The sequence below is a fragment of the Melozone crissalis genome, unplaced genomic scaffold (genome assembly GCF_028551555.1).
Source record: "Melozone crissalis strain CALT ecotype California unplaced genomic scaffold, PUWL_Pcris_2 ptg000208l_1, whole genome shotgun sequence".
In the NCBI taxonomy this organism is placed as follows: Eukaryota; Metazoa; Chordata; class Aves; order Passeriformes; family Passerellidae; genus Melozone; species Melozone crissalis.
Window position 1 is genome coordinate 782961 of NW_026535972.1, and position 22456 is coordinate 805416.

At 54.1% G+C, this 22456-nt stretch overlaps 1 protein-coding gene across 1 annotated transcript in view; it reads right to left on the reverse strand.

Annotated features, from left to right (window-relative positions):
- SHANK3 (SH3 and multiple ankyrin repeat domains 3) overlaps nt 1-22456 on the reverse strand; it is a 146685-nt gene that overhangs the window by 24315 nt on the left and 99914 nt on the right. The window contains 5 exon segments of the mRNA XM_054294108.1: nt 3210-3318; nt 4803-4930; nt 6778-6801; nt 11671-11751; nt 17176-17311. Coding sequence (XP_054150083.1) covers nt 3210-3318; nt 4803-4930; nt 6778-6801; nt 11671-11751; nt 17176-17311 — 478 coding nt within the window.

Here is a 22456-nt window from a genome sequence, read left to right on the forward strand (position 1 = left end):
ACAATTCCCAGATTATTGAGGCTGGGAAAGAATTCCAGGGTCAGTGAGTCCAAGCTGGGCCCGATCCCCACCAAAGCCCCGAGTGCCACCTCCAGGAATCCCTTGGACACCTCCAGGGATGGTGACTCCAAAGCTCCCTGGGCAGGCCCTGCCAAGGCCTGACCCCTTTCCATGGAAAACGATCCCAAATCCAGGAGCTGGGCCTGCCCTGGCCCAGGCTGAGGCCGCTCCCTCTGTTCCCGGGGCTCATTCCCTGGAGCAGATCCCGATCCCCGCTGGCTCCTGGCAGGAGCTGGGCAGGCCCAGAAGGACATTCCCGATCCCGGCCCCGATCCCAGCGGAGCTGCCCCGGCCCCCAGCCCGGGGCACATCCCACTTTTCCCGGGCTCTGCCTGCACGGATCCCTGGGGGGCTCGGGGGCCCTTCCCGAGGCACTGCCGGCATTCCATGGGCACGGATTCCACAATTCCCCAATCCTGGCATGGTTTGGGTTGGAAGAACCTCCCAGCTCATCCACTTCCCACCCTCGGACACCTCCCCGATCCCAGGGTGCTCCAATCCTTCCTTGGGCACTGCAGGGATCAGGGGCAGCCCCAGCTGCTCTGGCAATGCCAGCCCAGGCAGGAATTGCTCATTGCCAAGATGCCACCCATGGCTGCCCTCTGGCAGTGGGAGCCATTCCCTGGGTGCTGTCCCTGCAGGCCTTGTCCCCAGTCCCTCTGCAGCTCTGCTGGAGCCCCTGCAGGCCCTGCCATGTGCTGGGAGCTCTCCCTGGAGCCTTCCCTGCTCCAGGGAACATTCCCAGCTCTCCCAGCCTGGCTCCAGCCCTTGGACAATTCCATGGATGCATTCCCAGCGGATGATCCATCCTGGATAATGCCGCCGTTCCCACTCCAGATCTCTTTCCAAATCATTCCCGACTCTTCACAGCACTCCAGCCCTTGAACAGCTTTTTCAAAGCTTCTTCCCAAACATTCTCACCCAGAAACTCCTGACACACTTTGGGAATCTCCTGGATCCTCCTCATTCTAATGCCACGGGGTCAGGACCCATATCCAAGACCAAAATGTGGGATAAACCAGGAGAAAAGTCCCAGTTCCCCTCTGGACACCGTGGGTTTGGGATGGTGGGATGGGATTTCTCCATGTGCACACATGGATCCATCCTCACATCCCACGCGAACCATCCCGTTGTATCCCAGCTCTTCCGGAGCCTTGGGAACACCTTCCCATGGAATTCCCAGCACAGGAGCAGCTGCACCAACACAATCCCTGAAACCTCCTTGATTATCCTTCATATTTTAGGATCCAAGGACTGAAACCAGCCAAGTTTGGGATTGGTGGCACCAAAACCATTCTGGAATGGGGTCAAGGACTTCCCACAGATGGATTTTGGGATTGGTGGCACCCAGAACCTTCTGGAACAGGGTCAAGGACTTCCCACAGATGGATTTTGGGATTGGTGGCACCAAAAACCTTTAGGGACAAGGTCCAGGACCCACTACAGCCAAGTTTGGGATTGGTGGCACCAAAAACCTTCTGGAATGGGGCCAAGGACTTCCCACAGCTGAGTTTGGGCTTGGTGGCACCCAAAATCTCCTGGAATGTGGTCAAGGACTTCCCACAGATGGATTTTGGGATTGGTGGCACCCAGAACCTTCTGGAACAGGGTCAAGGACTTCCCACAGCTGGATTTGGGATTGATGGCACCAAAAACCTTTAGGGACAAGGCCAGGACCCACCACACACAGGTTTGGGATTGGTGGCACCAAAAACCTTCTGGAATTGGATCAAGGATTTCCCACAGATGCATTTTGGGATTGGTGGCACCCAAAACCTTTAGGGACAAGGTCAAGGACACCCCACAGCCAAGTCAGGGTTTGGTGACACCACAAACATTTTGGGGTAAGCTCAAGGAACCACCACAGCTGGATTTTGCGGTTTGGTGGCACCAAAAAACCTTCTTGGACAGGGTCAAGGAGGCACCACAGCTGGTTTTGGGTTCAGTGGCACCAAAAATCTTTAGGGACAAGGTCAAGGACCCACCACAGATGGTTTTGGGTTTGGAGACTCCATAAATGTTTTGGGATAAGCTCAGGGATCCACCACAGATGGTTTTGGATTTGTAGACTCCATAAACCTTTAGGGACAAGGTCCAGGACCCACCACAGGTAGATTTTGCATTTGGTGACACCAAAAATCTTGTGGAATAGGGTCAAGGACTATCTACGAATGGATTTTGGGTTTGATAGCACCAGAAATCTTTGAGATCAGAATCAAGAAACCACTGGAGATGGAATTTGGGTTTGGAGACTCCAGAAATCTTTAGGGACAAGGTCCAGGACCCACCACAGCTGGTTTGGGGTTGGTGGCACCATAAACCTCTGGGACAAAGTCCAGGACATCCCACAGATGGATTCTGTGTTTAGAGACACCATAAATATTTTGGGATAAGCTCAAGGATCCCCCACAGCCAAGTCTGGGTTTGGTGGCACCAGAAATCTTTGGGAATGGAAATAAGAACCCACCAGAGATAGTTTTGGAATTGGAGACTTCCTAAATCTTTTGGGATAAGCTCAAGGATCCACAACAAGCAGTTTTGGGTTTGGAGACTCCAGAAATCTTTTGGGACAAAGTCCAAGACCCACCAAAGGTGGAGTTTGGGTTTGGTGGCACCAAAAACCTTCTGGGATGGGGTCAAGGACTTCCCACTGATGGATTTTGGGTTTGGTGGCACCACCAATCTTTGGGAACAGATTCAAGAATCCACCAGAGATGGCTTTGGGTTTGGGGACTCCATAAATCTTTTGGGATAAGCTCAAGGATCCTCCACATCCAGGTGCCTCCTCCAGACCTCCTCCTGCTCCTCTTAAACCCCAACTCTGGCATTCCTGGTTTCAGTGCCATTCCCGTTGGGAGTGCTCAGCACCAACACTGGGGGCGGCAGAGCCCCCCTGTCCTTGGCAGAGCCGATCCGGGAACTCCTGGAATTCCCTCCCAAAATTCTCTCCTGGAATTCTCCAGTCCCACCTTCCGCTCCGAGCAGGACCAGGCATCCCTCCAAGCCGGAATTCCATGGAATTTCAGGGAATACTCCAAAATCCAAGAGCTGGAGAGACCTGGGAAGGGCCGAGCCTTTCCCACCCACTCCACATCCCGCAGGGATCCTCCCTCCTCATTCCCAAGGGATTCTCCCGGGTCTTTCCTCACCTACTGACTTGGTCCGTGGAATTCCAAGTCCCTTCCGGAGGGGCAAGTGGGGCTTCTCCGTTCCTGCCAGGACCCCGGGATGTGCCATTCCTTGGCGCTCAAACAGGGACTGGAAGGGAAAAACAGGGAATTCCCAGTCTGGATGCTGCTGGAAGGACCGGACATTCCCACCTGAACTTCCAACCACGGGAAAATGGGAGCTCTTCCCAATAGGATGGACTCCCCTTGCCTCCACCTTCCTGCTGCTCCATCCAGTGGAATTCCAAATGCTGGGATGATTCCCTGGGCCCCATCCCATCTCCCTGCCCGCTCCAGGTGGGAATCTGGTGCAGATGGCTCCAGGAGCTCCTGTCCTGCTTTTCCCAGAGCTGCCTCCCACCTGCAGCATTCCCGGCACAATCCCGAGCCTCCTCCTCCTCCCTCCGTGCTTCCCCTTGGATTCCGGTGGAATTCCAGCCCTGCATCCAGCCCGGCTCTCCAGGCTCCTCCCAAGCTGCTCTTCCAGCCTCCCCTGGGAAATCCATGCGGATTCCCAGCCCTGGATGGGGATCCTGGGAAGCCGAGGGAGCACTGAGGCCCTGCTGTGGATCAGGGTCTCCCAGGCTCTGCATTCCTGGGAATTCTGCTCCTGAACCAGCTCCCCTTGGCACCACATTCCCCCCCATCCTCCTACATGGGCTCCCTTCCCTCTCCTTCCATTCCCAGGAATCCCACTCCCCATTCCTGGTAAGGACATTCCCCATTCCCTCTCATCCCTCTCCCTTATTCTGGGCCCCCATTCCTGGTGGGATTCCCTCTGGCTCACACTGATCTCCTCACTGAGATCCCCCAGATCCTTCCTATCCCTTTCCATGTGCTCCTTTCCCTCTCCTTTCTTCCTTGGAATTTCACTCTCTGTTCCTGGGAATTCCAATCCCCGATTCCCGCTGGCACATGCTGATCTCTGCAGGGGTGATCCTCCATCGCATTTCCACATCCCACGCCCCCATTCCCAGGGAATTCCTGCTGGCTCACACTCATCTCCGCAGGGCTGATCCTGCGGCTCTCTCCCATCCCATTCCCACATCCCACATCCCCATTCCTGCGGCATTCCCGCTGTCTCACACTGATCTCTGCAGGGCTGATCCCATTGCCATCCCATTCCCACCCCATTCCTGTGGCATTTCCACTGTCTCACACTGATCTTCACAGGGGTGACCCTCCCATCCCATTCCCATCCCATTCCCGCGGCATTCCCGCTGTCTCACACTGATCTCCGCAGGGGTGACCTTCCCATCCCATTCCCATCCCATTCCCATCCCATTCCCATCCCATTCCCGCGGCATTCCCGCTGTCTCACACTGATCTCCGCAGGGGTGACCTTCCCATCCCATTCCCATCCCATTCCCGCGGCATTCCCGCTGTCTCACACTGATCTCCGCAGGGGTGACCTTCCCATCCCATTCCCATCCCATTCCCATCCCATTCCCGCGGCATTCCCGTGGCATTCCCGCTGTCTCACACTGATCTCCGCAGGGGTGACCCTCCCATCCCATTCCCATCCCATTCCCATCCCATTCCCACGGCATTCCCGCGGCATTCCCGCTGTCTCACACTGATCTCCGCGGGGGTGATCCTCCGGCTCGTCGGGCGCTGTTTCACCGTGGCCGCTCTGGAATCGGCCTCCACCAGCTCCGCCCTCAGCGCCGGCTCCGCGGCCGCCAGGATCTCATCCAGCTTCTCTGGAATCCAAGGAAAACTGGCTGATCCCGGGGCTCAGCCCTGGGAGCACTCCCTTCCCACAGCTCATCCCAGAGAACAGAGGGATTGCCCCCACCACTCCTCTCCTCAGCTGATAGTTTTCCATGGATTTGTGGGGGCTGATCCCGCTCAGCCAGGGAATTCTGTGGGTGCTGTCCCACCCCACATTCCAAGGAATTCTCTGTCTGATGCTAACCAGTGAGTTCATCCCAAATTTTTAGTATTCGGGATCAGCTGAGTCCTGCCAGGCAGGTGGGAGATCCAGGGAATCCCAGGACATGGAGATGCCCGTGGGATCCACACGACTCCAGCACATCTGGCTTTTGCTTGGGATAAACTGGGATATTCCCAGCTGGAATGGACTCCCTGAATGATCCCAACTTTCTGTGTCCGGGGCAGGATCCGGTGCCCACGGATATTTGGAATATCAGCAGAGCCACCACAGCCCTGTCCAAGCTCAGGGAATGGGGAGTGGGACCGGAATTCCCAGCTCCAGGATCCACCCTGGCACTTTTATCCCTTGGGAACACCAGGCTGTGCCTGGATGTGTCCCAGTGGATCCATTCCCTTGGGAATTCCAGCTGGAATCCTGAACCTCAGGATATGGGAAAAGGCAGAGGGTGGACATGGATTAATTTCCACGGATCTCTCCTGAGTGGAGTCTATGGAATTCCCAACTGGAATGGGAAGTTGGGGCCGTTGGCTCCGTGACACCTCCACCTGACGGCGCTTCCAGCATGATCTGTATCCTAAATTCCTGCCCTGGGAGAGGGACTGGGCAGTTCCACCTGTGTCCAGGTGGGAATTGTAGCCCTGGAATTCTCCTGAAGCCAGGCTGGTCCTTGGATTCCTTCCATGGAATTCTCCCTGGAATCTTTTCTGGAAGAAAAGCATCCCGGATCCATCTCCAATCCTTGGGAACCTCCAGCTGATTTTCCCGATCCAGGGATCCTCATGTGGCCCCCTCTGGATCTGTCTGATCCAGGGAAGGGTTGGGAGGATCCCTCAGACACTACTCACGGTAATTCCCACTCGGCTTTTTCCCTGTCCTATCCCTACAGGATCCCTGCTGGAAGAGCTGAACCCACATTCCCAGCTCCATGGGGAACACAGAATGGGAACCACCAGGACAGAAAATCCTGGATCAGAAAATCCCAGGAGGGTTTGGGTGGGAAGGGACCTTCAATCCCATCCAGATCCAACCTTGCCACCAAAAACCTCTGCGGCCCTCACACGACATTCCTGACACATCCTCTGGGTGGGAACAGCGGGATAATCCACATGGATCTGCCAGGAATAGTGGGAAAAATTCCCTGGAACTGCCAGGAATAATGGGATCAACTGCATGGATCCACCAGGAATACGGGGATAAACCACCTGGAACTGCCTGGAATAGTGGGATAAACTCCCTGGAACTGCCAGGAGAGGCTTTGGCTATTTGGGATAAAGCTGGACACTGTCATTCCCAAGGATCCCACACGGGACATTCCCATGGGGAAAATCTGAAGCAGGAATCACACGTGGGAATGGCAGGGTTTGGAATTCTGGGATACAGGACCAGTCTGCCCGTGCCCAGCTGAATCCCATGTAGCTGTTCCAACTCCCGGCTCCATAATTCCTGGCATTCCAATTCCTGGCATTCCAATTCCAGGCATTCCAATTCCTACTGGAGCGGCTCCTGGACACCGAGCCAATCCCAAATTCCCAAATTCCCGGCTGAATTCCCTGAGACGCTGCAGGAACAGCGACCCTCGGGATGCCGGGATCTCCCCCCAGTCTGGATCCTGCCGGATCCCAGCGGAATCCCGGGAATTTCAGTTTCACTCACCCCCTTTCCTTCTCCGCATGGAGGCTTGGAATGGGAAACAAAACACAGAATCAACGGCATGGAACAATTCCCGCCCCCATTCCTGGCTCCAGTCTGGCTCTGCCCACAATTCCCGGCCTCTGGCATGCGGGATTCAGCCTGGGATGTGGGATTCGGGCAGGGCACCTGGAATTCCAGCCTTTATCCACTGGGAATGTCGCTCTGACCCAGGATTTGGGATTTATCCCAAGGCTGGGATCATCCCTCATGGATCCTCATGGATCCAGGGAATCCAGAATGGGATTGGCTGGAATTCCATCCCAAGCCATGGAGAAGCTCCCAGGGCAATTCTCTACATCCAAGCCCATGGATTTTAGCACAGGAGGGATCCCAGAGCATCCTGCTGGGAATCTGCTGCTCCAAGGGGATTGGAATGGCAGGGAAAGGGTCGGGAAGGGCACAGGGAGTGTTTCGGATCCATGGAAAATGGGGTGAGAAGCACCCGGCAGAGATTTTCTGGGGATGTCCCTGACTGTTCCTTGGGAAGGAGAGCGTCTCCAGGCCAAATCCTGGGAATGCTGATCCACAGGAAAACCCGGAGTGAAAGATGGGAAGAGGACGGATCCCCTGTTTTCCCTGGAATGGCTCCAGCCTATTCCTTGGATCCATAGGAATGACCAGAAAAACTCATGGGAATTGTGGGATCAGAGCTGGAATGGCCTCCAGATCCTTCTCCGGGATTGCTGCTCCCAATCCCTCTCCAGGAAAACTGGGAATTGCTGGGAGGGTGGAAGGAGGAATCCCAGGATCTGGGATGGGGGAAAAGTAGGAAAAAGGAGCCGGTCTGGCTCTGCTCCCAAGAATTTCCACCAAAAAAAGAGCCTTGGATTGGGAATAATGGTCTGGGAATGCTGGGAATCAAGGGTGGGAATTCCAGGGTGGGAATCCAGGCTGAGGCTCAGGGTAAAATAAATCCCAGCTGATCCAGTCTGGGAATTTTGGGACCTGTCCTGATCCCGCAGGGTCTGGCTCCAAGGAGGAGCACAGGGAGCAAGGAAAGGCTTGGAAAACTGGGAAGGGCATGGAAAACCAGAGGGAATGGAAAAACAGGAAGGGCATGGAAAACAGGGAGAGCAGGGGAAAAAATGGTGAGCATGGAAAACCAGGGAGAGCATGGAAAAGCAGAAGGAATGGAAAAACAGACAGCACAGAGAACAGGGAAAACATGGAAAACCAAGGAAAACAGGGAGAATGTGGAAAACCAGAAGGAATGCAAAACCAGAAAGGGCATGGAAAAAACAGGGAGAGGTTGAAAAACCAAGGACGGTATGGAAAAACAGGGAGAACGTGGAAAACTGTGGAAAACAGGGAGAACATTGAAAACTACGGAGAGCATGGAAAACCAAGGAAAACATGGAAAACCAAGGAAAACAGGGAAACACATGGAAAACCAGGGGGAATGCAGGATCCTACTGAGGCTCCAGGGTGCCACATTCCCACATGGAAAATCCCAAATTCCCATGGAAGCTGGAGCAGCACTGATGACCTCAGAGCCAGCCCAGGGATGCTCCAAAGTTTTCCTGGGATTTGGGATCCCTCCATGGCCACATGGCTGCTCCGGTGACATCCAGGGACAAAACACCAGCGGATCCAGGAAAAGGGAAGGGATGGAGCGGGATCGGCTCCCACCCTGCCAAGGGGTCCTGGGGACATCCTAGGTGGCCACAAAGGCTGGGAAAAACAAGGAATTCTGAATGGTGAGAGTGGAGAGGATTTCAGGGAACCTGGGAATGAGGAGCGGGATGGGAAAGCAGCAGGAAATGTGGGAGTGGCAGCGGGGCGGGGGGCGTGGAGCAATCCTGGAGATCTGGAATTCTCCTGGACCTGTCCCAGAATTCTCCTGGAGCTCACTTGGAGCTCACCTGGAGTTCTCTTGGAATTCCAGAGCTCACTTGGAGCCACCTGAAGCTCATCTGGAATTCTCCTGGAGCTCACTTGGAGCTCTCCCGGAGCTCAACTGAAGCTCATCTGGAATTCTCACAGAGCTCTCCCGGAGCTCTCCTGGCAGGGTTTGGGATCTGCCCGGAGATGGGAAATCAAAACCTGGGACTGCCGGGTGTGGGAAAGGAGGGAGAGGAGCGAGATGAGGAAACGGGAGAGGAAGGAGAGGAGCAGGGAGAGGAGCTGGGAATGAAACTGGGAATGGAGCGGGGAGAGGAGCTGGGAGAAGGGAAAGGAGCAGGGAGAGGAACAGGAGAAGAGAGAGGATCAGGAAAAGGAGCAGGAGGAGGAAAAGGAGCCGAGCCAGGAGGGAGCAGGCAGAGGATGAGGATCAGGAAGAGGAGCAGGAGGAACAGGGAGAGGAGCAGGAAAAGGATCATGAGCAGGGAATTGATCAGGGAATGAAGCAGGAAATGGAGCGGGAGAAGGGCAGAGAGGGTATCGGGAAGAAGAGCAGGAGCAGGAAGAGGAGCATGGAAGGAGTGAGGAAAGTGAGGAGAGGAGCAGGGAGAGGAGCAGGAGGAACAGGAGCAGGGAAAGGAGGAGGGAAGGGATCAGGAAAAGGAGCAGGGAGAGGAGCAGGAGCCAGGAGAGGAGCAGGCAGAGGATGAGGATCAGGAAGAGGAGCAGGAGGAGCAGGGAGAGGAGCAGGAAAAGGATCATGAGCAGGGAATTGATCCAGGAATGGATCAGGGGAAGGAGCGGGAGAAGGGCAGGGAGGGTATGGGAAGAAGGGCAGGAGCAGGGAGAGAAGCATGGAAAGGAGTGAGGAAAGCGAGGAGAGGAGCAGGAGGAGGGAAAAGAAGAGGAACAGGGAGAGGATCAGGATAAGGGAGAGGAGCAGGAGGAGAAGGAGCAGGGAAAGGAGCAGGGAAAGGGATCAGGGAATGGAGCAGGGAATGGATCAGGGAATGGAAGGAACATGGAAAAGAGCAGGGAGAGGAGCTGGAAATGGATCAGGAATTGAGCAGGGAATGGAGCAGGGAAAGGAGCTGGGAACGGAGCAGGGAATTGATCTGGGAAAGGAGCAGGGAATGGAACAGGAGAAGAGAGAGAATCAGGAAAAGGAGCAGGAGTAGGGAGAGGAGCAGGCAGAGGACGAGGATCAGGAAGAGGAGTAGGAGGAACAGGGAAAGGAGCAGGGAGAGGAGCAGGAGCAGGGAATTGATCAGGGAATGGATCAGGGAATGAATCAGGGAGAGGAGCTGGGAATGGAGCAGGGAGGGTGTTGGGAAGAAGAGCAGGAGCAGGGAGAGGAGCATGGAAAAGAGTGAGGAAAGCGAGGAGAGGAGCAGGAGGAAGGAAAAGAACAGGAACAGGGAGAGAAGCAGGAGGAGAAGGAGGAGGGTAAGGAACAGGGAGAGGAGCAGGAAAAGGATCAGGAGTAGGGAAAGGATTAGGGAATGGAACAGGGAAAGGAGCTGGGAAAAGAGCAGGGAGAGGAGCTAGGAATGGATCAGGAATGGATCGGGAATGGATCAGGAATGGATCAGAAATGGATCAGGGAATGGAGCAGGAAAAGGAGCTGGGAATGAAACTGGGAATGGAGCAGGGAATAGATCAGGGAATGGATCTGGGCAAGGAGCAGGGAATTGATCGGGGAATGGAGCAGAGAACGGAGCAGGGAAAGGAACAGGAGAAGAGAGAGGATCAGGAAAAGGAGCAGGAGCAGGGAGAGGATGAGGATCAGGGAGAGGAGCAGGAAAAGGAGCAGGGAATGGAACAGGGAGAGGAGCTGGGAAAAGAGCAGGGAAAGGAACAGGGACTGGAGCAGGGAATGGAAGGGGCAGGGAAAGGAGCAGGGAGAGGAGCTGGGAATGGATCAGCAATTGATCAGGGAATGGAACAGGGAAAGGAGCTGGGAAAGGAGCAGGGAATGAAACTGGGATGGAGCAGGGATTGGAGCAGGGAAAATAACAGAAGAAGAGAGAGGATCAGGAAAAGGAGCAGGGAGAGAGGCAGGCAGAGGATGAGGATCAGGAAGAGGAGTAGGAGGAACAGGGAGAGGAGCAGGAAAAGGATCAAGAGTAGGGAAAGGATTAGGGAATGGAGCAGGAAATGGAACAGGGAAAGGAGCTGGGAAAAGAGCAGGGAAAGGAACTGGGAATGGAGCAGGGAATGAAAGGGGCAAGGAAAGGAGCTGGGAATGGATCAGGAATTGATCAGAGAATGGAACTGGGAAAGGAGCAGGGAATGAAACTAGAAATGGAGCAGGGAATGGAGTAGGGAATGGAAGGAGTACAGAAATGAGCAGGGAGAGAAGCTGGGAATGGATCAGGGAATTAAACTGGGAATGGAGCAGGGAATGGAACAGAAGAAGAGAGAGGATCAGGAAAAGGAGCAGGAACAGGGAGAGAGGCAGGCAGAGGATGAGGATCAGGAAGAAGAGTAGGAGGAACAGGGAGAGGAGCAGGAAAGGAAGCAGGAGCAGGGAAAGGAGCAGAGATTGATCAGGAAAGGAGCAGAGAAAGGAGCAGGGAAGGATCAGGGAAAGGAGCAGGATGCCCAAGGCCAGGGCACACCAACCCCTCCACACCCACCTGGAGACTCCCAACATCCTTCCCACGCCCACCTCCGCCGGGATGCATCCCCGGAGCGCTGGACATCCCCATGGACATCCCCTGGACATCCCCTGGACATCCCCATGGACATCCCCTGGACATCCCCTGGACATCCCCTGGACATCCTTCTGGACATCCCATGGACATCCCCATGGACATCCCCTGGACATCCCCATGGACATCCCCCCGGACATCCCCCCGGACAGGGACGGGGATCCGGCTCCCCCGCCCACCACGCCTCCCACACCCCCACGGCGCACATGCAAACAGCTGGAAAACCGCTGGGAAGCGGCTCCCGAGCACCCCCCGCGCCTCCCGGGGGATCTCGGCCGCATCCCGGCGCCGGCCTTACCCAGCTCCTCCAGCTCGGCCGTCATGGACTTGGAGCGCAGCGTGAGGGTGGTGCTGGGCGCTCTCTTGGGCGGCGGCGGGGCTGCAAGGAACAGAGAGGGCATCTTGCACCGCTTCTCGCGGAATTTGCGCGGCGTGGCCAGGTGCAGGTGCCACTTCTTCTCCACAGCCTGGATCTCCTCGTACTCGCGGGACGAGGAGTCGCACTGCTGCAGGATCTTATTGAGGCTGCGCGTGGACGCGAACTTCTTCATGATTCCCGCCGGGAATGTGCCCGCGGCCCTCGGGAATGCGGGCCACCCCCCCCCGCTCAGCGCGGAGCCCGAGCCATGGCCCCGGGCGGGCGGGGGATGCGGGCAGGGATGCGGGGACGGCGGGAATGTGTCCAGCCTGAGCTCGGGATCCTCTTCCCGCCTCGGCGCAGCCCCCGGAGCGCTCAGCCCACCCCACCCTCCTCTTCCTCCTCCTCCTCCTCCTCCTGCTGCTGCCGCTGCTGCTGGCCGTGGATCCCGACCCTATGGAAGCGCCGGCGTCCGGCCGGGAGCTGCCCAAGGACGCATGGCCCGGGATGATCCCGAAAGCTCCCGATCCCGCATTCCCTGAGCGCCCCCCCCGCTCCCGGAGCAGCGAGGATGAGTGGAAAGCTCTTCCTCTTCCTCCTCCTCCTCCTCCTCGCTGCTCCTCGCTGACAATGCTGGAATAACGCTCCAGGATTGCCATGGCAACGGCAGCTCCAAGGATCCCTGTGCCTGCGGCAGGGATCCAGCGGGGCGGATTCAGCCCCAGCCGGGCCCACACAGGCGCTGTCACCGGGGTGGGGGGGACACGGCACGACCCCCCCCGGCCCCCCGGCGCCCCTCGGATCCCTTGGAGAAGCGGCCGCGGGGATGCGGAGGAGCGGGAGGAGGAAGGCACCGGGCAGAGGGGGAAGCGCCGAGGGGCAGCGGCTCACCCCGGGCTGGAGCGGCTGCAGCGGCCCGAGCGGCCCCGCCGGGGCTCCCAGCGCCGATTCCCGGCTGAATTCCCGAGGATTATTCCCGGCTGAATTCGCGGCTGAATTCCCGAGGCTGCCAGCCGTTCCCACGGCTCGTGCCTTTGTGCCGTGACAGGATAATTGGAGCTCCTCGTGCCAGCAGCGCTCCCTCCTTCCCTCCCTTCCCTCTTCCCTCCCTTCCCTCCCCCGAGCCCCGCGTGCTGCGCTGGGAGCGGCCCCGATCCCGGCCCCCCTCATTCCCTGCTCCCATCCCCCTGCTCCAGCCCTGCTCCCATCCCCCGGCTCCACTCGCTACTCCAATCCCCCTCATTCCACTCCCTGAATCCATTCTCTACTCTAATCCCTGCTCCCATCCCCTACTCCAATCCCTCTGATTCCATGCATGCTCCCATCCCCCTGATTCCACTCCCTGATTCCATCCTGATCCCATCCCTGATTCCATTCTCTACTCTAATCCCTGCTCCCATCCCCTACTCCAATCCCTCTGATTCCATCCCTGCTCCCATCCCCTTGATTCCATCCTGATCCCATCCCTGATTCCATTCTCTACTCTAATCCCTGCTCCCATCCCCTACTCCAATCCCTCTGATTCTATCCCTGATCCCATCCCCCTGATTCCACTCCCTGATTCCATCCCTGCTCCCATTCTTTACTCCAACCCCCCTGCTTCCATCCCTGTTTCCAATCCTTTTTCCATTCCCGTTTCCATCCATCCCTGCTCCTGTCCCTCCGGTCCCGCTCTTTCCATCCCTTGCTCCTGGTCTCCTGCTCCCATCCCATTTCCGTCCCCTGCTCCCATTCCCTGCTCCCATTTCCCCATTTCCATTCCCTGCTCCAGTCCCTCTCCTCCCATCCCTGCTTCCACTCCTGCTCCTCTCTCCTGTCCCTGCTCCTGTCCTGTGTTTCTATTCCCTGTTTCCATTCCCTGCTCCTGTCCCTGTTCTTCCATCCATGTTCCCATACCCACTCCCATTCCTGTTCCTGTCTCTCCTGTCCCCTGCTCCTTTCCCCTGTTTTCCATTCCCTGCTTCCATCCCTGCTCCTGTCCTTCCACTTCCATCCCTGTTCCCATCTCTGGCTCCTATCCCCGCATTTTCATTCCCTACTTCCACCCCTGCTCCAACCCCTCTTCCATCCCTGCTCCCATTCCTGCTGCCATTCCTGATTTTGTCTCTCCTGTCCCTGCTCCTGTCCTGTGTTTCCATTCCCTGCTCCCATCCCCCTGATTCCATCCCTGCTCCCATTCCCCTGTTCCCAATTTTCATCCCTCCACTTCCATCCCCTGTTCTCATCTCTCTGCTCCCATTCCCTGCTTCCATTCCCTGAGTTTCCATCCCATTTCCATTCCCTGCTCCCATCCCTCTGCTCCCGTCCCTCCACTTCCATCTCTTGTTTCTATCCCTGCTTCCATCTTCCTGCTCCTGTCTCTCCATCTCACCCTAATCCTGCTTTCCAAACTCCCATCCCCCTGATTCCAGCCCCTTTTCCCATCTCCGTAATTCCATCCCCTGCTCCCATCCCTATAATTCCATCTCCTTTTCCCATTCCCCTTTTCCCACCCCCTGGCTCCCATTCCCTGGAATTCCAGTCCCAATCCCCCCAAACCCCTCATGGCTCTTTCCTAAAGTTCCTGTCCCTCTGGACAAATCCCTGCCCTGCCTGAGGTCCTGGATCTGCTCCCGGAATCCAGAACCCATGGAATGAAATCCCAGAGCTTTCTGGGATCCCCCAGGACCAGCTGTGCCCAGGAATTCCCACAGCAACTCACTGGCTCCATCCCAGAATTCCTGGTGTTCCTTTGGAATCACCATACTGCCCCACAACATTCCTAGAAATTCCCAGGTTTGCTTCCCATCCCGACAATTCCCAGGTGAAGCCAGAGCCTGGAGTAGCTGATGGGAATTACAGGAATTCCAGATCATGGGAATCAAAACTGATTCCCAAAACCCATCCCAGGATCCCCCAAATCCCTCCTTTCCTGTATCCATGAGTTCCCAAAACTCTTGTTCCTTGTTTGCCACAATTACAGAAATTCCTGATCTTGGGAATTCAAGCCATTCCCAAAAACCATCACAACTCCAGGAATTCCAGACCTTGGGAATTCAGCCATTCCCAAAAAAACACCACAACTCCACAGATGTGGTTGGGACCTTCCTGATCTTCCCTGCCCACCTCCCACATTCCCAAAAATCAGCACATCCCAGAAACTGGCATATCCCAAAAATCAGCACATCCCAAAAATGGGAACATCCCAAAAATCTTTGCATCCCAAACATTAACACATCCCAAAAACAAGCGCATCCCAAAAATCAGCACAGCCAAAATGAGCAAATCCCAAAAATTTTTGCATCCCAAACATCAATGTGTCCCAAAACTCAGTACATCCCAAAGAGTGGGTGCATCCCAAAAAATGGTCACATCCCAAAAAATGACGCACCACAAAAATGGGCACATCCCAAAAATCCATGCATCCCAAAAAATTATACATCCCAATAAATCATCACATCCCAAAAATCAGCACATCCCAAAAAAATGATGCACCACAAAAATGGGCACATCCCAATGTGGGCAAATCCCAAAATGGGCTCATCCCAAAAATTTATGCATTCCAAAAATAAATTCTTACCAAAAATCAGCACAACCCAAAATGACCAAATCCCCAAAATTTTTGCATCCCAAATATCAAAGTGTCCCAAACCCCAGCACATCCCAAAAATGGGCACATCCCAAAACTGGCGCATCCCAAAAATTGGCACATCCCAAAAAAATCAAACCATCCCAAAAATCTTCACATTCCCGAATGGGCACATCCCAAAATAAACACATCCCAAAAATCAGCACATCCCAAAAAATGGACATATCCCAAAAATCTTCACATCCCAAAAGCTGGAACATCCCAAAATGGGAACATCCCAGAAACCAGCACATGTCAAAAAACAGCTCATCCCAAAACATTGCTCATTCCAAAATGGGAACATCCCATAGACCAGCACATCCCAAAAATCCACATACCCTGAAACTGGCGCATCCTAAAAATGTAAACATCCCAAAAATCGGCACATCCTGAAATCAGTGCATCCTGATATTGGCGCATCCCAAAAATTGGCACATCCCAAAAAATGGACATATCTCAAAAATCGTTGCATCTCAACAATCAACGCATCCCAACATCAACACATCCCAAAAATCGTCGCATTCTGAAATTGGCGCATCCTGAAATTGATCCATCCGAAAAAACAGCATATCCCAAAAAATCAACGTATCCCAAAAACTGGCATATCCCCCCCCAAAAAAATGGAAACATCCTAAAACCCAGCACATCCCAAAAAATCATCGCATCCCAAAAATCAGCATATCCCAAAAACTGCCACATCCTGAAAAAAATCAGCACATCCCAAAATCAACACATCCCAAAGAGCGGCACATCCTGAAATTGGTGCATCCAAAAAATCAGGACTTCCCAAAAACTGGCACATCCCAAAAAATGGACGTATCCCAAAAATCATTGCATTCCAACGCCAACACATCCCAAAAACTGGCACATCCTGAAATTGGTGTATCCCAAAAATTAGCATATGCCAAAAAACTGGCGCCTCCCACCTGGAATTTTCCACCCCCGGCCACTGCCTCTCCTTGCTGGGGCCACTCCAGCCCATCCCGAATCCCCAGAATCCGTGAACTCCCATAAACCAGCACATCCCAAAAGATGGCACATCCCAAACATCAACACATCCCAAAAATTGGTGCATCCTGAAATTGGCGCATCCCAAAAATCATCTCATCCCAAAAACCAGCATATCCCAACATCAACCACTACAACATCCTAAAAATCAGTGCATCTCAAAATCAGTGCATCCTGAAATTGGCGCATCCCAAAACTCAATGTATCCCAAAAATCAGCCCATCCCAAAAACTGGGACAGTCCAAAAAATGGACATACCCCAAAAATCATTGCATCCCAATATCAACACATCCCAAAAATTGGCCCACCCTGAAACTGGCAAATGGCAGAAACCAGCACATCCTGAAATTGGCGCATGCCAAAAACCAGCATATCCCAAAAATCAGCACATCCCAAAAACTGGCACATCCCAAACATCAACACATCCCAAAAATTGGTGCATCCTGAAATTGGTGCATCCCAAAACCAGGCACATCCCAAAAAACAGACACATCCCAAAAAGCCACGCATCCCAAAAACCAATGCATTCCAAAATCAACACATTCCAAAAATTGGCACATTCTGAAATCGGCGCATCCTGAAGTTGACGCATCCCAAAAACAAGCATATCCCAAAAACTGGCACATCCCCAAAAAAAGGCACATCCCCAAAAAAATGGAAACATTCCAAAAACCGGCACACCCCAAAAATCAGCGCATCCCAAAAACCCGGCACATCCCAACCTTCCCACCCTGGAATTTCCCACTCCCACCACTCCCTCTCCTCGCTGGGGCCGCTCCGGCCCATCCCGAGCCCCCGGAGTCGCGGCATTCCCGGGAATTGCGGCTCACCCTTTTTGCGGGATCCCTCCTCGGTGTCGGGCTTGCGGCTGACGGACACGACTTTCATCAGGAGGTGATTCCCGCCCTGCCGGATCAGCGCCACCACCTGCTTGTGCCCCACCTTCACCACATTCACTCCGTTCACCTGCATTCCCAGAAAAAAACAAGGATCAGAATTCCCCGTTGGAAAAAAAAAATATTGAAGTAGTCCACAAAAATCCCGTTTTTCCTTTTTTTTATTTTTTCCCCCCTGGCTTTTCCCGTATTTTTGGGGGTGGTTGGGAGTCTCGCTGCCTGGTGATGGCAAGGCGGAGAGGGGAATGGCCAATTCCTGCTGGGAGATTCCCAAAAAAATGGGGTTTTCTCAGGTTTTTTTGGAGCGTCTGGTCATGGAATGTTTGGAATGGAGAGAATTCCCTGGAAAACCATTCCATGGATTCCAGTGAATCCCATGGGAACTCACCCATGGAACGGGGTGGACTTGGAGAGGAGGGGAAGGTCCAAACCAAGATCCTCAGGAGGATCTGGAGAATCCTGGATAATCCCAAATTCTCCGGAATGGCAATCCCTGGATTTCTGCTCTTTCTTCCTGGTGAAGGTTCATCCCAAAATTCCAGGACTTCTTCCCAACACTCCGTGTTTATCCCATGGATCCGTCCCGAAGGATGGCCCTGAGCCCATTCCAGCTCCTTTGCTCCCCGAAACTTTGGATTCCTGGGAATCATCATGTGGGATCATTGGTAGCTCCAAAGTTTCCCAAAGCAAAAGGAGCTGGAATGGATTCGTGGCGGTCCCTTGGGATGGATCCATGGGATAAACACGGAGCGTTGGGAAGAATTCCTGGAATTTTGGGATGAACCTTCACCAAGAGGAAAGAGCAGAAATCCAGGATTGCCATTCCAGAGAATTTGGGATTTTCCAGGATTCTCCAGATCCCAAAATCCTCCCGAGGATCCCGGCTTGGACCTTTCCCCCCTCTCCAAGCTGACCCCATTCCATGGGCAAATTCCCATGGGATTCACTGGAATCCATGGAATGGTTTTCCAGGGAATTCTCTCCATGTCTACCAAGCTCCCTCCAAACTGCTGGAATTCCACACCCGCATTCCAGAGCCAGGAATTCCTGGATCCTCATCCCCTTTCCCCGCCTCCTGAATCATTCCCAGCTCCCATCCCAATCCTGATGGATCCATCTGCCATCTGGGATCCAAGTGGGAATTTCAGGGAGCTCAGGAATTTTGTCCTTCCAGGATCTGCCACCACATCCAACCAAAAAAATCCATGAGAAATCCAGAAATTCCTGGGAGAATTCCCTTTTCCCAAGGGAATTCCCGAGCCTGGAACCTCCATTCTCTGCCTCGCAGGGTTTGCCGGAATGGGAAATTTCCAAGGTTCTTCCATCAGCATTTCTCGGGTTGGGAATGAAATCCTGGAATCTGGGAATCCCTGAGGCTGGAAATCCCACCGGGAACATTCCCAGCATTCCCAGCACTGCCATTCCCATCCTGATCCATGGATTTGAAATACGTTGGGAATGTCGATTCCCACTGTCCCGCTCAGCCCATTCCCATCCTTACCAACCTTTTCCATTAAGAATTTTTTCCAAATATTTCATTCCTGGCTCAGCTTGAGGCCATTCCTTCTCATCCTGTCCCTTTTCCCTGGGATCAGATCCCAACTCCCACCTGGATCCAGCCAGGGAATTGTTGGGAATTGTCTCCCACTCCTAATTCTATTTATTTCCACCTGAATTTGAAGGAATTCCAACAAAACTCTCGGGATAACCTGAGCCTGACCTCCATCCCCATGGAATTCCTTGGGATTTCAATCCTGGAATTCCCTGTGCTCCCAATTCATCCCTGCCTTGATTTCCCTCAATTCCCCCCCTCCAGAAAACAGGGAGAGCCCAATGCTCATCCCGAGCCTCCGGAATTCCAGGGCTGAGCAGCATTCCCGGACCCCCCTCCCGCAGATCTCCGGGATCCGCTCTCCCAGCCCGGTAATTTGGGAATGGATATTTTTAGGAATTCCTCTCTCCTTGGTTACTGGGAAACTTCGTGTTCCGAGACATCTCCCGGAGAAATCCAAGCTCCGCATTCGTTCCCAACTCGGAGCGGAACATTCCAGCTTTTTTTCCCCACACCAGAATATCCCAAATTTTGAGCATTTCCATTAAAAAACTGGAGCTGGATCAGCCTCTTCCCTCTCTTTTTTTTTTTTTTCTGTTGCTCCCAAATTCCCAATGATCCGAAATCCCGGCCTTTGATATTTCCTCGGATCCTTTTTATCAACCTCCCACGCTCCGGAGCTGGAATTATCCGCATTTCCTGCTTTTTTTGCTTCCTGACCTTTCCAGCAGGGAGAGGATCTGGGAATGTTTCAGCGCTCCCTCATTCCCACAATTCCAGAGGGGGAAATTTTTGTCCCAGAGGATTTTTTTCCCTACCCTTTTGTATTTTTGGGCTCCGTGTCCTTAAAAAAACTCTGGAATTTTGTTCATTGGGACCATGGAATGGTTGGGATGGGATCATCCCATTCCCACTGCTGACCAGAGCAGGATTTTTCCTCATTCCCAAAGAAAATAATGGAATTGTTGAGGTTAGAAAAGCCCTCGGAGATCACAACTAACCCACATTCCCAAATCCAGGTTTTTTGAACATTCCCAAGGATTTGACTCCACCCCCGCCTTTCAAAGCCTCCCAATCTTTTCCATGAAGCAACATTCCCAAATATCCCACCGAAACCTCCCCAGGGGATGCTGGGGTCCCACCTGGATCCCTCATCCCAGTTTTTCCTTTAAAAACATTGGGATAACAATAAAATCCGTCACTAAATCCTGAAAATATCCACAGATTTCCAGCCATGTCTGTATCCCAAATCCTGGGAATTCCCACTTGGATTCTCAAGGAATCATGGAATTCTCATGGAAGTGGTCAAAGTTTTCCACTTCCAAGGCTCCTCATGGCAAAAATTCCAGGATTTAAAAACTCCCAGGATGGGGGGAGACAAAAGGCTGGAAATCCTGGATTTTCCTCTGGAATTCTGGTGGCATTTTCCCAATCCCACTGCCAGAGAGGTTGGATCTTGGCAATTCCCCAGAGTGGCACCGGGAATTCCCTCATGGAGCCATCCCTGGAATGTGGTTCATGGGATCATGGAACAGTTGGAGGTTGGAAAAGCCCTCGGAGATCAAATCCCAGAATTCCCAGCTCTGCCAGGGCCACCCTGGATCCAGGTCCTCCAAATCCACTGGGATTTGATTCCCTCCAGGAGGAATTTTCCCGATTTTCAGCCTCAACTGCGGCTGTTCCAGAGGCTGCTCCAGATTTTCCAGGAGGAATTCCTGCCAGCGCCTTCCCAAAGGGAATTCAGGGCTGGAATTGGCACCAAGGGCAGCTCGGGAGAGCTCCAGGAGTGACCCAATTCCCAAAGGGAATGTGGGGACTCTGGATCCCTCTGGATCCACACCTTGAGAATTCCAGAACCTCCTGATCCACACCTGGAGGACTCTGGATCTTCCTGACCTGGAAAAATTCTGGAAGCTCTTGATCCACATGTGGGGATGCTGGATCCCTCTGGATCCACATCTGGAGAATTCCAGAACCTCCTGATCCCAGTCTGGAGAGCTCCTGGCAGTTCCACCACCTGGAGGATCTCAGAGCCCTCTGGATCCACACGTGGAGAATTCCAGACCCTTCTGATCCACACCTGGAGGACTCTGGATCCTCCTGATCCACGCCTGGAGAATTCCAGATCCTCCTGACCTGGAAAACTTCTGGAAGCTCCTCATCCACATGTGGGGACTCTGGAACCTTCCTGATCCACACCTGGAAAACTCCTGGAAGCCCCAACCTCTGGAAGACTCTGGATCCCTCTGGATCCACACCTGCAGAATTCCAGAACCTCCTGATCCACACCTGGAGGACTCCAGATCCTCCTGATCCACGCCTGGAGAATTCCAGATCCTCCTGATCCACGCCTGGAGAACTCAAGATCCTCCTGACCTGGAAAGCTTCTGGAAGCTCCTGATCCACATGTGGGGATTCTGGAACCTTCCTGATCCACACCTGGAAAACTCCTGGAAGCCCCAACCTCTGGAAGACTCTGGATCCCTCTGGATCCACACCTGCAGAATTCCAGAACCTCCTGATCCACACCTGGAGGACTCTGGATCCTCCTGATCCACGCCTGGAGAATTCCAGATCCTCCTGACCTGGAAAGCTTCTGGAAGCTCCTGATCCACATGTGGGGATTCTGGATCCCTCGGGATCCACACCTGGAGAATTCCAGAACCTTCTGATCCCAGTCTGGAGAGCTCCTAGCACTCCCATTGTCTGGAGGACTCTGGATCCGTCTGGATCTACACCTGGAGGATTTCTGGAAGCTTGGGATCCACAGGAATTTCCCCATGGGAAGGGTGGTTGGGCCTTGGCAGGGGCTGCCCAGGGAGGTTTGGAGTGCCCATCCCTGGAAGTGTCCAGGGAATTCCTGGAATTCCACTCAGTGCTCTGGGCTGGGGATCAGGCTCAGCTTGGACTCAGTGCCTTTGGAATTCTTTTCCCAGCCCAGGGATCCCAGGATTCTGAGGTTAGAAGCACACGGGACCAGCTCCAGGATTTTGGGAAGCCTCTCCCGGGCGCTGAGCTGGGACATTCCCGGTGTCACACTGGCCCCAAAAGGAAGTTCAGGGAATATGCGAGGCTGGAGCTGGGAAATTATCCATGGAAAAGGCGGAGAGGAGGAAAATATGGAAATTGGATTCCGTGGATAAAAGGAACTCCCAGAGCTCAGAGGGAAAGGGACAATTCCCAGCAGGGAAGGAAGAGCTCAGGGAATTCCCAACACAGCTCTGGAATCCACTGGAATGAATCCAGAGGAGGCTCTGGAGCTGCTCCAAGGCTGGAGCCCCTGTGGAGTCAGGTTGGGAGAGCTGGGAATGTTCCCCTGGAGCAGGGAAGGCTCCAGGGAGAGCTCCCAGCACATGGCAGGGCCTGCAGGGGCTCCAGCAGAGCTGCAGAGGGACTGGGGACAAGGCCTGCAGGGACAGCACCCAGGGAATGGCTCCCACTGCCAGAGGGCAGCCATGGGTGGCATCTTGGCAATGAGCAATTCCTGCCTGGGCTGGCATTGCCAGAGCAGCTGGGGCTGCCCCTGATCCCTGCAGTGCCCAAGGAAGGATTGGAGCACCCTGGGATCGGGGAGGTGTCCAAGGGTTGGAAGTGGATGGGCTGGGAGGTCCTTCCAACCCAAACCCCACCAGGATTGGGGAATTGTGGAATCCGTGCCCATGG